The 13992-nt window shown below is 36.2% G+C and overlaps 1 protein-coding gene across 5 annotated transcripts in view; it reads right to left on the minus strand.

Annotated features, from left to right (window-relative positions):
* The window catches only part of GOLGA4 (golgin A4), a 71771-nt gene that overhangs the window by 16589 nt on the left and 41190 nt on the right, over positions 1-13992 (minus strand). For all 5 annotated transcript variants that reach the window (XM_074575534.1, XM_074575536.1, XM_074575535.1 and 2 more), the window contains 6 exons: positions 13313-13444; positions 12181-12336; positions 7007-11301; positions 6152-6273; positions 4983-5113; positions 821-934 (listed from right to left, as the gene is read on the minus strand). In XM_074575534.1, the coding sequence (XP_074431635.1) occupies positions 821-934; positions 4983-5113; positions 6152-6273; positions 7007-11301; positions 12181-12336; positions 13313-13444 (4950 nt within the window). The remainder of the gene's footprint in view (positions 1-820; positions 935-4982; positions 5114-6151; positions 6274-7006; positions 11302-12180; positions 12337-13312; positions 13445-13992) is intronic.

The raw sequence follows: 13992 nt of genomic DNA on the forward strand, positions 1-13992 counted from the left end.
AAGATTATCGTCAGTGGGTGGACAAGGCTTGATTAAGAATACAAGGCAATCTGATACAAGTATTTCTGCTTTTTGTTATGAAAACAACACTCATGTCATGGAAAAGTTAGTAAAAGTAATATAAAGGGTGTGGTAAGCAAGTCCAAGGCGGAAGGGACAAACATTAGGGCAATGAGATAATTTGTATTGTAAGTTTGTAGTGCCAAATAAATATATTTAGTATCTCCATTGCTGCCTGCTGTCAAAAAAAATATTTAAAAATAAGGTTAATATGAATTCTCATCAGTGACTCAACACCTCATACAGTTTTCCTCTTCTTAGTGTAATAATAACTAGTAATATTTTCATCAAAGAATTCCTTAAACTGAAATGCGGTCTCAGAAAGGCAAAAGTATGCACTCAGTCTTCTTTGAATGAAGACCTCTCTGTCCATAATTGATATTTTCAAGGCACTATTTCAGAGCCCTATGGAATTTGAATTTTAAAAAATAAACCCATTAAAAACGACATAATGCCATTTCCTTTCCTTCTAAAGGGCTTCCAATAAAATCAACATGAAGACACATGTAGAGGACAAAACCCCAACGCTAATAATCACAACACAACCGGACTTTTTAGCATACCATTAAAAAAGGTAGCATCAAGTAATGCAGATTCTAAAGAGGTTCACTTTTGAAGAAGTTAACATCTGAAAGAACAGAAACTGTATGGGACAGTGAAGGCCAGATATATAAATAAAATCCAATTAAGAGCAAACTAGAGAATTTCATGAAGACTAAGCATTTCACACCTAAAGATATAAACGTTAGTGCCAGCTCACTTTTTCACTGTTCCAATGTTCCTCTTCTGCCATCCTTTGTTTGTATTCCTTTTGCAAGTCTTCTAGCTGTGCCTGCAACTCCTGAACTTTTGCTGTCATCTCTTCTTCACGAGCCTTTAAAATATAGGAAAAAAAAAATTATACAATTAAACTAACCCCTCAAAACCTTAACTACAGTGGTCAGAAAGCAATCAAAAAAACAGTTATGCTATACACAGAAAGAATATGCTTGAAATTCAGTATAAAGTAGTTATGCTACAGGACTGCAGAAACAAACATAGGAGTTTAACAAGATTTTGCAGGCCTTCGACAATTAAACTTACACAGTTAAGATTACAGTTAGTTTTTTGCAAATTACAAAAAAAGAGCTATTTCTATAAGGCACTAAAATAACATTTGGGTATAATCCATTAAGTGTATTGCTGAAGAGGCTGTGCTTGCTTGTATGACCCTCATGAAAGGGACACCGAGATGATGCAGAGATACTTCCTATACTCTGCAAGTAACAAGGACTTAAATCCTTTCCTCACTCATTTTCACGAAGATGTTCCTAAAGCAATTTTAAGCATATTTCCAGAAACATCAATTTCCCGTTCACAGGAGTTTGGAGGGCACTGTGCAGCAAGAATGGTAGGGAGGAAACGAACTCTTCCTGCCTGTTTTATGACAGTGTGAAGAGTACAATTATAGGAGAAAAATATGACAACTCAAATCCTAGCAAGTTAATCGACCTATATGGCACTTTTTAAAATTGTGCCCCCTCTGGCCTTTCTGGGAGATAACACATTAGGCAGCTTATAAAACAGCACTCCAATTCAAAGTGCATGCCTTCATCACTGAACTAAACTAAAACTCTAGTTTCACTCATGCTAACCACTGAGGGCAGCGAGCTGCCCGCTCTGCTATGCGGTAGTGCTTCAGATCAAATTAGTACACTTAATCAACTGTTATCAAGAACAGAACTGCTGATCAAAATTTTATTCCATTCAAACCCTAAGAGTACAAGCAGAATGATACAGAATATTCACTGGAGATGTAAGTGCAGAACTAGAAAACTGATCCAGGCTTAACGGATTTAGGGTATGCCATAAGTAGAAAAAGAATTATTTCCCGTAAGGCCACTTTTTAACATGCTCCTTGCACCCTACTTAAGAATAAACACCCCCCCCCCATGCAGCCTCTCAGCTCAAAAACCACTACCAAAAAGAAACAAAGCAACCTCCCCAAAAAAACCTACTGAACGGAAAGTCACAGTACCTGAGCAAGTTTTACGGCCTAGAAGTTTTAAGAATATCCACATTCAATAAAAGCCTTGCTCAAACATCATGATCTCCAAACAGCATTATTTTTTTATTCATTCATGTGATTTTTCTATGCCCTCAAAAATACATCAACAATTTACCTTTTCTAAGATTCTTTTATAGATTGTTATATTCCTCTAGTTAAAAACCCTCAATACCTGGCATATTCAGTTGCTTCTGTTTTCCCTTGGGCTTTTTTTTTTTGGTTTTCTTTTGAGGGGATGGTGGTGCCCGTTCTTTGGGGGTTTTGGGCAGTTGAGGTTTGTGGTTTTTTTTTTGTTTTTGTTTTTGTTTTTGTTTTGTTTTTTTTTTTTTTTTACATCGGGAATCTAAATTCTTACAATTTCTAGACCACTGTTCACTGAAATAAATCAAAATTGCATGCACATCATCCTTAGTCATAGAAGGTAGTTGAAATGCAGACAAGAAATTCAAATCAAAATGATGAATGACGCTTCCGTAAAAGGGACCTACCTGTGAGCCATTACTTTTATAAACCCCTGAATAGAGATTATAATTTAAAATTTGAAATAATTAGAGATCACCTGGGATTTCAACATGCTACAGAATCTGTATTTACAATAAGAACTTACTGTTCTATACAGCATCTGGCATACGCTGAAAAGCTAAGACTTCAATAAAGTCGTGATTTCCCAAATCGCACAAGGCCTATCCTGTATGCACATGGGAGGCATTGCGACAAAGGAAAGAAGATACACCTGAAGTTAGATATTTTATTTTTAGCTCACAGATAGGCTTAAAATAAGCTAGCTGGAGCAAAACATTCAAATTTTCTCTAATTATATACTTCAGTTGAAGAAAAAAGACTTAGGCCTCAAATTACAGGCAATGCTGATTTACAAGTCCTTTAATTAGTGAGACTTTCATGAAATCTTATGTGATAAAAGTGTTTATGAAAGACAAGCAAACACTAGATAAAGCAAGAGAAGTACCAGGGGAGCACTTCACCAATAAATCATATTAAGTTTAACAGACTGAATGATTCTTGGTGGTCTTTAAGAGCATATACTCAAATCAAGTTAGACTAATTTTTAGCGTCATTAACCTTGTTTAAAATGCAACAAAGAGCTATAAAGGTATATGAGCAAAATCCATTCTTGCCACTGGCATTATTTTTGCTTCATCTTCTTACCATTTATGACAGAGACAAACCTCTCTACATAAATGTCTTTATGCAAAATTTCTCAAACCTATCACAAGCCAAGTCAGGTATAAGTGGGGTAATAACTGGTAAATTTAGGCTAAACTGAGAAAAACCATACATCTGCCGATGCTTATGTTCCTATTTCTATCAGAAATCTCAATATGTATGACACACACTCAGTATAACATAAATATTTCTTAACTTTTGAGATGCTTGCAATACTTTTTCAGGGAAAAAGGTAACAATTTCTCTAACTTTTTTTCCTTCCCTAAAATAACAGAAACAAACACATACACATATGCCATTACCTAAAAAATAAAACAGGTACTGTGAAATTTAAAATACCAAACTGCACCTTATTGCAGGTGCAGGTATCACCATCACCAAAGAGATGCAAAAAAAATAACTGTTATGTCCTCCAACTGCACAGAAGTCAAATTAGCCTAAACCTTCAAGATCATACATTGAGTATGATGTGCATGTTTCTGACATAGGGACAGACTGAATGCATCAGAAAACACAGAGGAATTACATCTGGATGACTTCAAATCACAGACCTATTTAGGTCTGTAAAATAAGGACCTGAATGGCAACACATCGTGCATTCAGCTAAGAGAAATATAAATCCTCCAGAAATGCAGAATTTAGACCTATGGTACAAAAAAAATAATAAAATTATCTCAACTGTTTTATATGGTGCAATTTTTCTAAATTAGGAAACAAAAGAAGGGGACTCTAAATTTAAAACCCTACCATCTCATCCAACTTGCTTGGAGTTCAAAAAAAAAAAAAAAATCAGAGTGGAACACACCGACCTGCCTACGAGATTGAAATTTTTAGTATTAAACATTCAGTCATGCTCAGTACAGAGCTCTCTGAGCTGGTAACTGAGCATAAACAAACAGAAGTTCATTTACATTTATTACTACTCTCTCTATTCAAGGGATGTTCTTTTTTATTTAATAATTTGTGCAAACAGGACTAAGATTAGCAAAATTAAAGCCTGCACCTCAGGATGATAGCACCAAAAAGCATTCAATCTTTCGTTGCCCAACACGTAGGGCTGGGACAATATACTTGGCTAAAACAGGAGGCATCATTGGATGGCAAAGTATCTTTAGACTGAAGTTGGCTGCTAACTTCTGGTGGAAATGTTACTAGAGCAAAACTGTGTCTATTCGCAAATATCATGCGGACAAACTGTTCACATACAAGTGAAAATGAAAGCCTTAGTAGCACAACACTTATGCGAACAGGCTGCACCCTGCATAGGACTATGCACTTTAAGGACTATGGTGCCAACCTGGACAGAGCATCAGAGGAAGCTGCTAGAGAGTGAGGCTGACTCACAGACACTCTATCACCACCACCACAACTCTAGTAAAGCTTATATTTAACTCACTTGCTTTTCTCATGTCAATCCAGAACACAAACTGTTCAAGGACATAAGGATTTAACTGTATAATTTTTATTGAATGACCAGAGCTAGGGCTTAATTTCTGGTGTTTTTTCATGTTCATAAGACACAGAAACAAACGTTTAACTGCAAGCTAGGCCACCACACATATCAAGCATAATTCAAGCAGTAAGATCTTTACTAGAAAGAATTACAGTTTTTCTGTCTAATTGTTCAATGAAACACGGGAAAGAGTTATTTTAAAATGTATGTAGTCATTATCACTTTTCAGAAAGATACCTCAAGGATTTCTTCATATTTCTTCACAGTCCTTTTTAGATCATCATCTTTTTCAGCAATTTTTTTATGCAACTGTGTTGTCTCTATGTGATGATTTTCGATCAATTCAGTTTCGACCTCCTGGGCTTTACCTATAAAAAAAAAAAAGTCAGGTGATATAAAAAAAAGCATATTTATTTTATTAAATTCTGTCACAGCAGAATTTAAAAAAGCTTAAAGACAACTGTGGAAGGCATCTATAAGGAAAACTTGTCAAGAAAATTCATTTTTCACAGACAGTGATAGTTATATCACTTGATCCTAACAAGTATGAAGTTTGTTGTCTGCAGTCTGGTCTCCACAGCAAATTTTAATATCTGCTGGAACTTTTCTCTAAAAGTTAAGATCACAACCAGTATTTATCAATGACTTCTGTCTTCTACTTTATCTAGAGAAGTGATCGAAACACCTGCAAATCTTCAGAAATTCCTCACATGTAGGGGTACTTCCAGTAACTGTGTAGTCAAAAGATACTTTCCGCTCACTTCTGCGACCTCCAACTTACACTATGGTGCCAAAAGATGGACAGAGAAGTTGAAATATGGTGTACTCCAGTTATAACCATACGATATATCAGACATGATATCCAGTTGGTGCCTGTTAGTGGTTACAGTGAACGAAGTCTGCAAGACACAGCTAAGAAAATGCAATTCTGATTCGCGTATGGATTTAAGTGTCTCTAAAAGGCACCCTTCAGTGCCATATATTCAACAATGAAGTGTTAAAGGTTTGTATTGCTGAAGCCTAAGTAGTATTAAAATGAAAACTTACCAACATGTCTTCCCCTCTAAAACCATAATCTCCTTTTTGTTTTTATTTTGTACGTATGATAAAAAGGTAGTACCTATGGCTATCAAGGGGTAACTCTTGCCATGACAGATGCAGAGTGCCAGATCTGCCATCCTCCAGGGCAAGGAAGAATAGCTACACACGTGTTTGCCTAATTGTGTTACAATTAACATTTATGTTATTTCCTGAGCAAAAGAAGTTCTTTCCCTGTGTTCTCTAGGCAGTCATAAAACACACGTCGTCTTTATCAGAGTCGCAGGTAAAACCCCTTCCCCAAAACAGCTGAAGATTTTGTTTTCTGGCCATTCTACTGATTACAATTATATTAGTATTTCACTTACTGATCGCCTCTTTTACTGCTGCTTCCAATTCGCTTTCTTTTTGAGCCAGCTGAGTATTGAACTCTCTCATTAACTGCTTTAAGGTGGAGCTGTGCTTCAACTCAAGGTCTTCTTGTTCACATCTGCACAAAAATGTCAAAAAAACAGACTGAGGAAATAAAATGTTAAAAGAGAGTGCAAGAACAGTTTAGCAAGGTAGGAGATCTGGGAATTTCTCCAAAACTATTTTAGAATGGGATGGTTTTGAATTACATGGATTCTGTGGGATTCAGGGAGGCTTTTTGTTCCTCTCCCACTGAATTGACCTGCAAGGCATAGGTATTTCTTTTAAAAAAACAACCCAGAATTGAATCCTTGCAGAAGCCAGAGTTTTCTCTGAGGAAGAAGAAGAACCAGCAGTAAAGAATGTGCAGAATTTTTAGGGAATTGCTTGCTTGAGAAGCTATTAGAGTGCTGAGCAGTATACCACATTTTTGTGCCGTACGCATGAACAATTCTTGATATCATTTGAACATGAAGCTCTCAGTACTAATGTTTTAATAAGCTTTGTTTCCTGTTTAAGGAAAACAGAATTATATTTTACATTCTGGCAATGCTGAAAATGACCATCTCTAAAACAAATGAAAAGCAGCATTACTTTGCCAAAAGACAAACCACTTTTTAAACTGATGACTCAAATGGCATTCATGAAGTCCTACTTTCGATTAGCTCTTTTCTTGATGTTTCTATAAGTCTATTTAGAAAAATACCAGTCATTATTTCATTGTTACAAATTGAGCTTTAAAAAGTTCTTGAGGTTTTAGTAGTTAAAGATACAGCAATGAAATGGCAACAAGACTAGGAAAAAGAATTTACCTGATTTTCTGCTCCATTTCTTCTAAGGACTCCTTCTTTACTATGTCAAGCTCCTGCTGATGTTCCTTTCGCAGAGTACGTAAGTCTTTTTGAAGATTACTCACTTCTTTGCGTAGTTTCTGTTTCTCCCTTTCAGTCTCTTCCAGTTTAGCCTGCAAGTCCTTCTGCTGGTTCTGCATATCACCTAGTAAATTCTGCAGCTCCGAACCAGATTTAGCCTTTTCTTCAGCATTTTCCTCAAAAGCTTTCAGACTGTCATTTTTTTCTTCCAACTGTTGCTGTAAACTTTTTAGCTTTTCTTCGTATCTCAAACTCCTATCTTCCATTTCAATCTTACGCGCTTCATTTTCCTTCACCAGATTATTTTCCAACTCTTTTATCTTCTGTTCTAAGGACTGACTGACTGCCTCCTTCTCCTGCAATTTTTTCTGGAAATCTCCAATTACGTTCTCCATATCAAGATGTTTTCGTTCTTTAGCTTTTAACTCTTCTCTACTGCTTGCTAAATCATCACCACAACGAGCATGCTCATCCGCTAACAGCGAGTATTTTTTGGTTTGCTCCTCAAGTTCTTTCCTGAGGCTTTCAGTCCTACTCTGCTCCTCCTGATGGCTCTTCTCAACACATTCTAATTTTTTAAGGAGTTCTTCCTGTTTGTTTTGCAGTTCTAGATGAGTGTCATTACTCTCTTGTTGTTCCTTTTCATACTTGTGCAACAATTCATCTTTTTCTGTTAAGCCCTTCTGTAACATGTGTATTTTCTTTTCATATGTCTGTTGGACACTCTCAAGCATTTTATTTTTTTCTTGTTCTACAGCAGCTTTTACACTCTCTACTTTTTGCAGCATTTCTTTCTCTAATTCTGTGGAATCTCTTGTTGACTTAATTTTTTCTTCTAAGGACTCGATCTTGGCGTCTCTCTCCTGTACTTTTTGTTCCAAGTCTCTTAACCGATTTTCTCTATCTTGCTTATATTCCTGTTCCTTTTCTTCCATCTGAGACATCAATTGCTTTTTAATAGAACCGATTTTTTGCTCTGCCTTCTTTTTCAGATCTGCCAGCTTAGTGCTGTTTTCTGCATTTAGTCTCTCTTCTAATTCTTTCAGTTCTTTCTCTTTGCTTTTAAGCATTGCTGATTTCATTTGATCAAATTCTTTCTCCTTTGCTTCAAATTCAGCTTTCAGTGAATCTATTTGCCTCTCAAGATTGAGCACTTTTTCTTCAGCCTCCTTAAATCTATTGTCCTTTTCAAAAGCCACCTTCTCTGCCTGCTGGAGTTGCCAAGCTATCTCTTTCTGCTCTGTGTCTTTTTGTTCATTATATTTTTTAAGTTCCTCCATCAAGGAATCATTTTCTGAAGTTTTCTGAGCAACGTGTTCTTCTAGTTCGGCAATTCTTGCTGCTTGGTTTTTTAACTTTGCACTTAACTCACTTTCTTGCTTTTCCCTCCTGTTTTGCTTTTGTTCCAATTCACTTTTTAAACTATCCAGATTCTTGCTTTGTTTAGCCAGCTGCTCTTTCAGTTTATTTAGCTCTTCATCTTTTTTATTGGCTTCAGTATTGCTTAATTCAAGTTTGCTCTGCAAATCTTTAATAGTATCATGATTTTGTGTAAACCTGGTTTGTGCTTTCGTCTTCCACTCTGACAGCTTGGCCGTGCAATGATCTACCTGCTCAAGAGCTGATGCTTTTTCTTGACTCAGCGCCTCAACTCTGGATGACAACTCCTGTACCTGGTTTAACAACTGCAACCGATCCTCTTGATGTTGCTTGCTTAACAGAGACATGGCTGCTTCCTTCTCCGTTAAACTTATTGTGCTTTCAAGTCTAACATTAAGGTCATCAATTGTTTTCTTAAGAGCAGAGATCTCAGATTCTTTTTCCTGGAGTTCCTCCTTCATCGAGGTGACAGCATTGATATTTTCAGATAACTCTTTCCTCAGCTGTGTTATGCAAGTTTCTTTTTCTGATGCTGCTTGCTGCTGATGCCCTCCTTCTTTTTGCAGTTGTTCCTTTTCTGTTACAAGTCCTTCAATGTCAGCTCTCATGGACATAATTAAATCGTCCTTCTCTTGCAGCTGTTGCATTGACTTTTGCAAAGAAGTACTTGCAGCAGAATGATGCTCAGTTATTTCTCTAAGTTGAGCTTCTAGTTCAGGAATCTTACTCACTTTAATTATTACTGCTTCTTTAACTTTTGCAGTTCGGCGCTCGCAATCCGCAATTTTGCATGTTACTATGGCAATTTTTTCATTACATTTTTCCATTAATTCATTGCTTTTTGTTTGCAATAAAGCTTCAGCATTCTTCCAATAAGCATCTAACTGGGCTTCAAGTTCTTCTGACCGCTTCTTAAACTCAATTTCTTTTAGCTGAATTGCCTCTATTTTTTTCTTATAATTTTCATGATCTTTATTCTGAGAAGACTGCACAGTTTGGAGTTTCTCCTCAAGTGTTTTCAGCATATCAGCCAGCTCAGTAATTTTGGCTTTGTCGTTTTCTTCAACTGCTTTCTGTTTACTGACCTGTTCCTGAAGTTCTGACTGCTCTTTCAGGGACTGATTAAGATCACTTTCCAATTTTTTCAACTGTGTTTTCAGGTCACTTTCCGTATCAGACAAAGCATTCACCTTAGCTACTGACTGCTTTAGTTGCTCTTGCAGTTCTTTCAGGGACTCCTCCCTTTTCACCTGTTCTTCCTTCAGTCGGGTTATTTCTGTTCTGGAGTCCTCCTTCTCAGCACTGAAGGTGGCAAGTTTCTGTTTCAGGTCTCCAACCTCCTGCTCTTTCTCTTGCAGTTCCATTTCATGTTTTTCCTGAAGTTCTTCAACCTGCTGATTGAGTTTCTTCTCCCAACTCTGGGTAATTTCTTCCAACTGCCTCCTATGAGCCTCTGCAAGACTCTCTAGTTGCTCTTTCTGATTAGATTCCAGTTTTGACACGGCATCATTGATTCCAGCTGAGCTGGCATGTGCCATTTCCAACATTTTAGCATTGAATTCGCTCTCTTTCTGACTAAACTCCAACTGCTTGTTTTCAAGCTCTTTTTTGAGTTTAGCTTCCTGCTCAGCAAGTTTCTTTTTGAAAGCTTCCTGCATATCTTTTGATTTCTGTTTAATTTTCTCCATTTTGTTCTCCTGACGTTTTAGTTTACTTTCATATTCTCCTTGTAAAGCACTAATTCTCTCCTCTCCAGCTAACAGCTGCTGTTTAAGCTCTTCGACTTGCTTGTTCTGTAACTTCTTCATATGTTCAATTTCGTTTTCCTTGTCAGTTAGACTTCTCTTTGTCTCTTCAGCCTCTCTTTGTATATCCTTCAGTTGACATTCATATTGTTGTGTTACAGAGGTTACTTTTTGTGTATTTTCATTGCTTTCTTCTTGCAAACGCTGCTTCAGTTCATGCACCTGAGAGACATATGCCTCTAACTCATTCTTGACTTCATTCAGCTGGGATTCAGTTCTTTCTAGCTGCTCACTAAGTTGCAATTTTTCACCTTCAAGATCTGTCAGTTTTTGCTGCAGCTTTGCTAATTCCTCTTCATAAATCTTTGCCTGCTCACTAGAAGTACTCTGATGAGACTCTGAAAGCTCCTCTAGCTTTGCAGACACTTGAGAAAGTTCAGCTTCAGATCTTTCTGCAGATTCCTTTAGTTTCTCTTCATGTGCTTTTAGTTCCTCCAGATGTCTGTCCTTCTCCTCCAATGACTGCTTGAGTTTGTTGAGTTCTTCTTTGTGTACCTTCTCAACACCTTGAATAGACATTTCGTGTTCTTTTAACATCATTTCAATCTGTTCATTGTGCCGTTTTGTCTCTTCTTCCAACTTGCCTTCCAATTCTTTCTTTGCTTCACACATTTTACTATTCAATTCTGAGAGCTCTTGCTCTAAATCATGACGTATTTTTAGTGCTTCCGACAGCTCAGAAGACAGTGCTTCTAATTCTGTTTGTTTCACATCAAGTTTTTCTAATGTTTTTTCATTCATCTCTTCTATGTGCGCACGGAAAACTGTTTCTTTCTCTTTCAAAATTGTATCTATCTCTTGTTCCTGTTTCTCTCTCATTTTTTCTATTTCGGTTACTTGTTGTTGCTTTAACATTTGAAGTTTTTCTGTCCAAAGCTCTTCCTGCTGCTGTTTCATGTTCTCCAATTCTTTCTTGTGTTTTTCAACTATATCATTGATTTCCTTATTGTGCTGCTTTTTTTCAGACTCCATCAGAGTACTTAATTCCTCTGATTGCTTTCTGTCATCTTGTGAATACTTTGCAAGAGAGCTTTCCAGTTCAAGAATCCTCTGTTAGAGAATACAGTTTTAAAAGAATGAGAGTATTCAAAAGGCAAAAATCTCACCAGGTTCATGTAACTACAAGTCACTTATTCCATTATTTTAAGTCAATATCAACTTTTTATATATAACCCTTTCATTCATCTATTTTGTTCTCAACTTTGCTTCCATTATGGTAAGTTAGTTATTTAATAAAAAAGTTTCTATTTCACTGCAATGAAAATAGATAGAATAAAAATTTGGAAGGAATTGAAATAATTCAAATAAAATAATTCACATTATATTTATGAGAGATAGGTTCACATTTTCCTATTAAGCTACAGTACCAATACACAGGATGAAACGTATCAGGAGTCTACACAAGTATTATGGAGCTTTGTACTTATCTACTGATTTATCTTAATTCTACCTCTCATGGAAATGCTGCTGTAAAGTTAAAATGCTTCTATAGGCAAACTTCCAAACTAATATTTGGGAATAATGGCATGATGTACAAACTTGCATGCAGTCTTACCCATTACATAAAGCAAAGGACTTCAAAAATTTAAGTATCCTTCTAAGTGTTTGTATGGTAGCATTACCCAGAAATTAAACAGTTTAAAAGTTTAACTCTCCTGTATAACATACATAAAAATTACGTAGACGGATACAAATTCATATCCCATGACATGAAGTGAATGTATTTCTGTATTTTCACATCTGATCTTGTAAAAACTAGGGGCTGCAGCATACCACGACAATACATTAAATGTCTGTCACTCTAAGAAGCACTGTGAGATTAAAACAATCCAATCACAATAAATTCACAGTATTTGTAAACCTGTCACAGTTAAATATACACCGAAAGGAATTCTTGTAAACATTTACCCTTTTGAAATTTTTACTCACAGTTCTAAAAGTCTCTACTTCTTGATGCATCTTCTGAACTTTCTTGTCACACTCTGATTGTATCGCTTTCTTCTGCAGCTCTAATTCTTCTAAGGCTAGGGATTCTTGCTGCTCTTGTTCTTGAAGGGTTTTTAAACACTCACTCTGATTTTTTTCCTGTATCAAAAATTTTGATTAAAACAATAAACTATAAATACAGTCATCACACCTTTAAAAACAGTATAATAGGATATTTACAAACCAGTTAATAGGAGTCATACACTAACCACCTGCATTTGCTACACAGACACACACACAGAGTTTGTATTTCATCTGTGAAAACAAATTGTTATAAATCACTTCCATTTTCTTTTCTTGGGAATCATTTGTCGTCTACTTCTCTTTGTGTGAAAATCATAATGCAATCTAGCCTTTCATTTTGCTTTGTTTATTGCGATTAATTGAGAGTAACACCTTAGAGGAATAAAGGTCTGTCCTCACTAGATTCCACTGCTAATGTATTTTTAAGCTTCTATTCCTTATAATTAAAAAAAAAAAAAATAACCTGAGAAACAGGTAGAAAAATATAGTCAGGAAGAGGCTGTCAAATTCCCTCAGTCCTAGTCACCAACCGGCACAGACGAGTACAAAAGAGAATCTATCATTTGTTAGGTAAAATTACACGATGATCTAAAGTGGATTACACCTTATGAAAAAGAGCAAAGAATCCCAATGATTCCTCCCAGCCTGACCTGGAAGAAAATATTTTTCTGAGGGCAAACACTATGAATAGTTAACCCTGCCCACATAACACAACCAGACATAACGATACCAACACTTTTCAAGTAACAGCTTCTTTCTTTGTTCCTCTCTTACTCTCACTGCTGTGGCTTATCGCCAATGATCCAGAGGAAGAAATTAAAAAAAAACAAGTAGTCTAACAAAAGGAGTTTTCAAATAAAAGAACTCTTGCCCACAAGATGCAGCTGTTAGTGAGCAGTGATAGCGATTAGTCATCATTACTCAGCTCTTTGACTTTTGGAGGACACTCACACCTTTGAGCGCAGAAGGACTCTCACTGTATCAGATTAAGACTCCTAGTGCCACCTCACACTTAGAGAAATGTCTTTCTACAAATTTTAGGGGTACTTACAAGAGCTGCCTTCATCTTCTCCTGGAATGCTTTTTCTTGGGCTTGTAATCTCTCATTTAGCTCCTGATCTTTGGTAGCCATTTCTTTTTTATGGAATTTTTCTAGTTCAGCAACACGTTCCTCTGAAGACTTCTGTGAATCAAAGTCAGAAAAAATAATTTCAAAATATTAAATAACAAAACACTTTGCATTATTTCTTAATAAGAAAAGCAGCGCATCACAGAGAGGAAACCAAAACCATCTCTTTGCTGCGATTGAATGAGTAACAGTCACTTGGAGCGCTTAAAGTTAAGACCTGACAGTTCTTATTTTCAAGCCTGAAGTCATCCTTCTTCCTTCTCAAGTTTTTCACAGTTGTACTAACAGAAATACTATATTTTCTAAAGACTTTTCTAACAAGGTGAACTTACTGTTCTCATTTTCACATCCAATGTGATAATAAATTGGAAAAAGAACTTCTGTCTGTAGCTTTCCCTGTATTCTTGTTATTTCATGAGCCAGAAAGCCAAATGATGATACTCTATGTAGACAGCTATCTACAACCTACACACGTACTTTATTTTAAATAATGCAATGCAAGTCAGTTATCCCCCCCTAAAGCATCAGTGTATTCTCCTGGAAAAATTAATAACATAACAAATGTCAACACAAGAACTGCAATTTAAAGGTGTTCAAACTTA

This window comes from Larus michahellis, chromosome 2, assembly GCF_964199755.1.
Source record: "Larus michahellis chromosome 2, bLarMic1.1, whole genome shotgun sequence".
Classification (NCBI taxonomy): Eukaryota; Metazoa; Chordata; class Aves; order Charadriiformes; family Laridae; genus Larus; species Larus michahellis.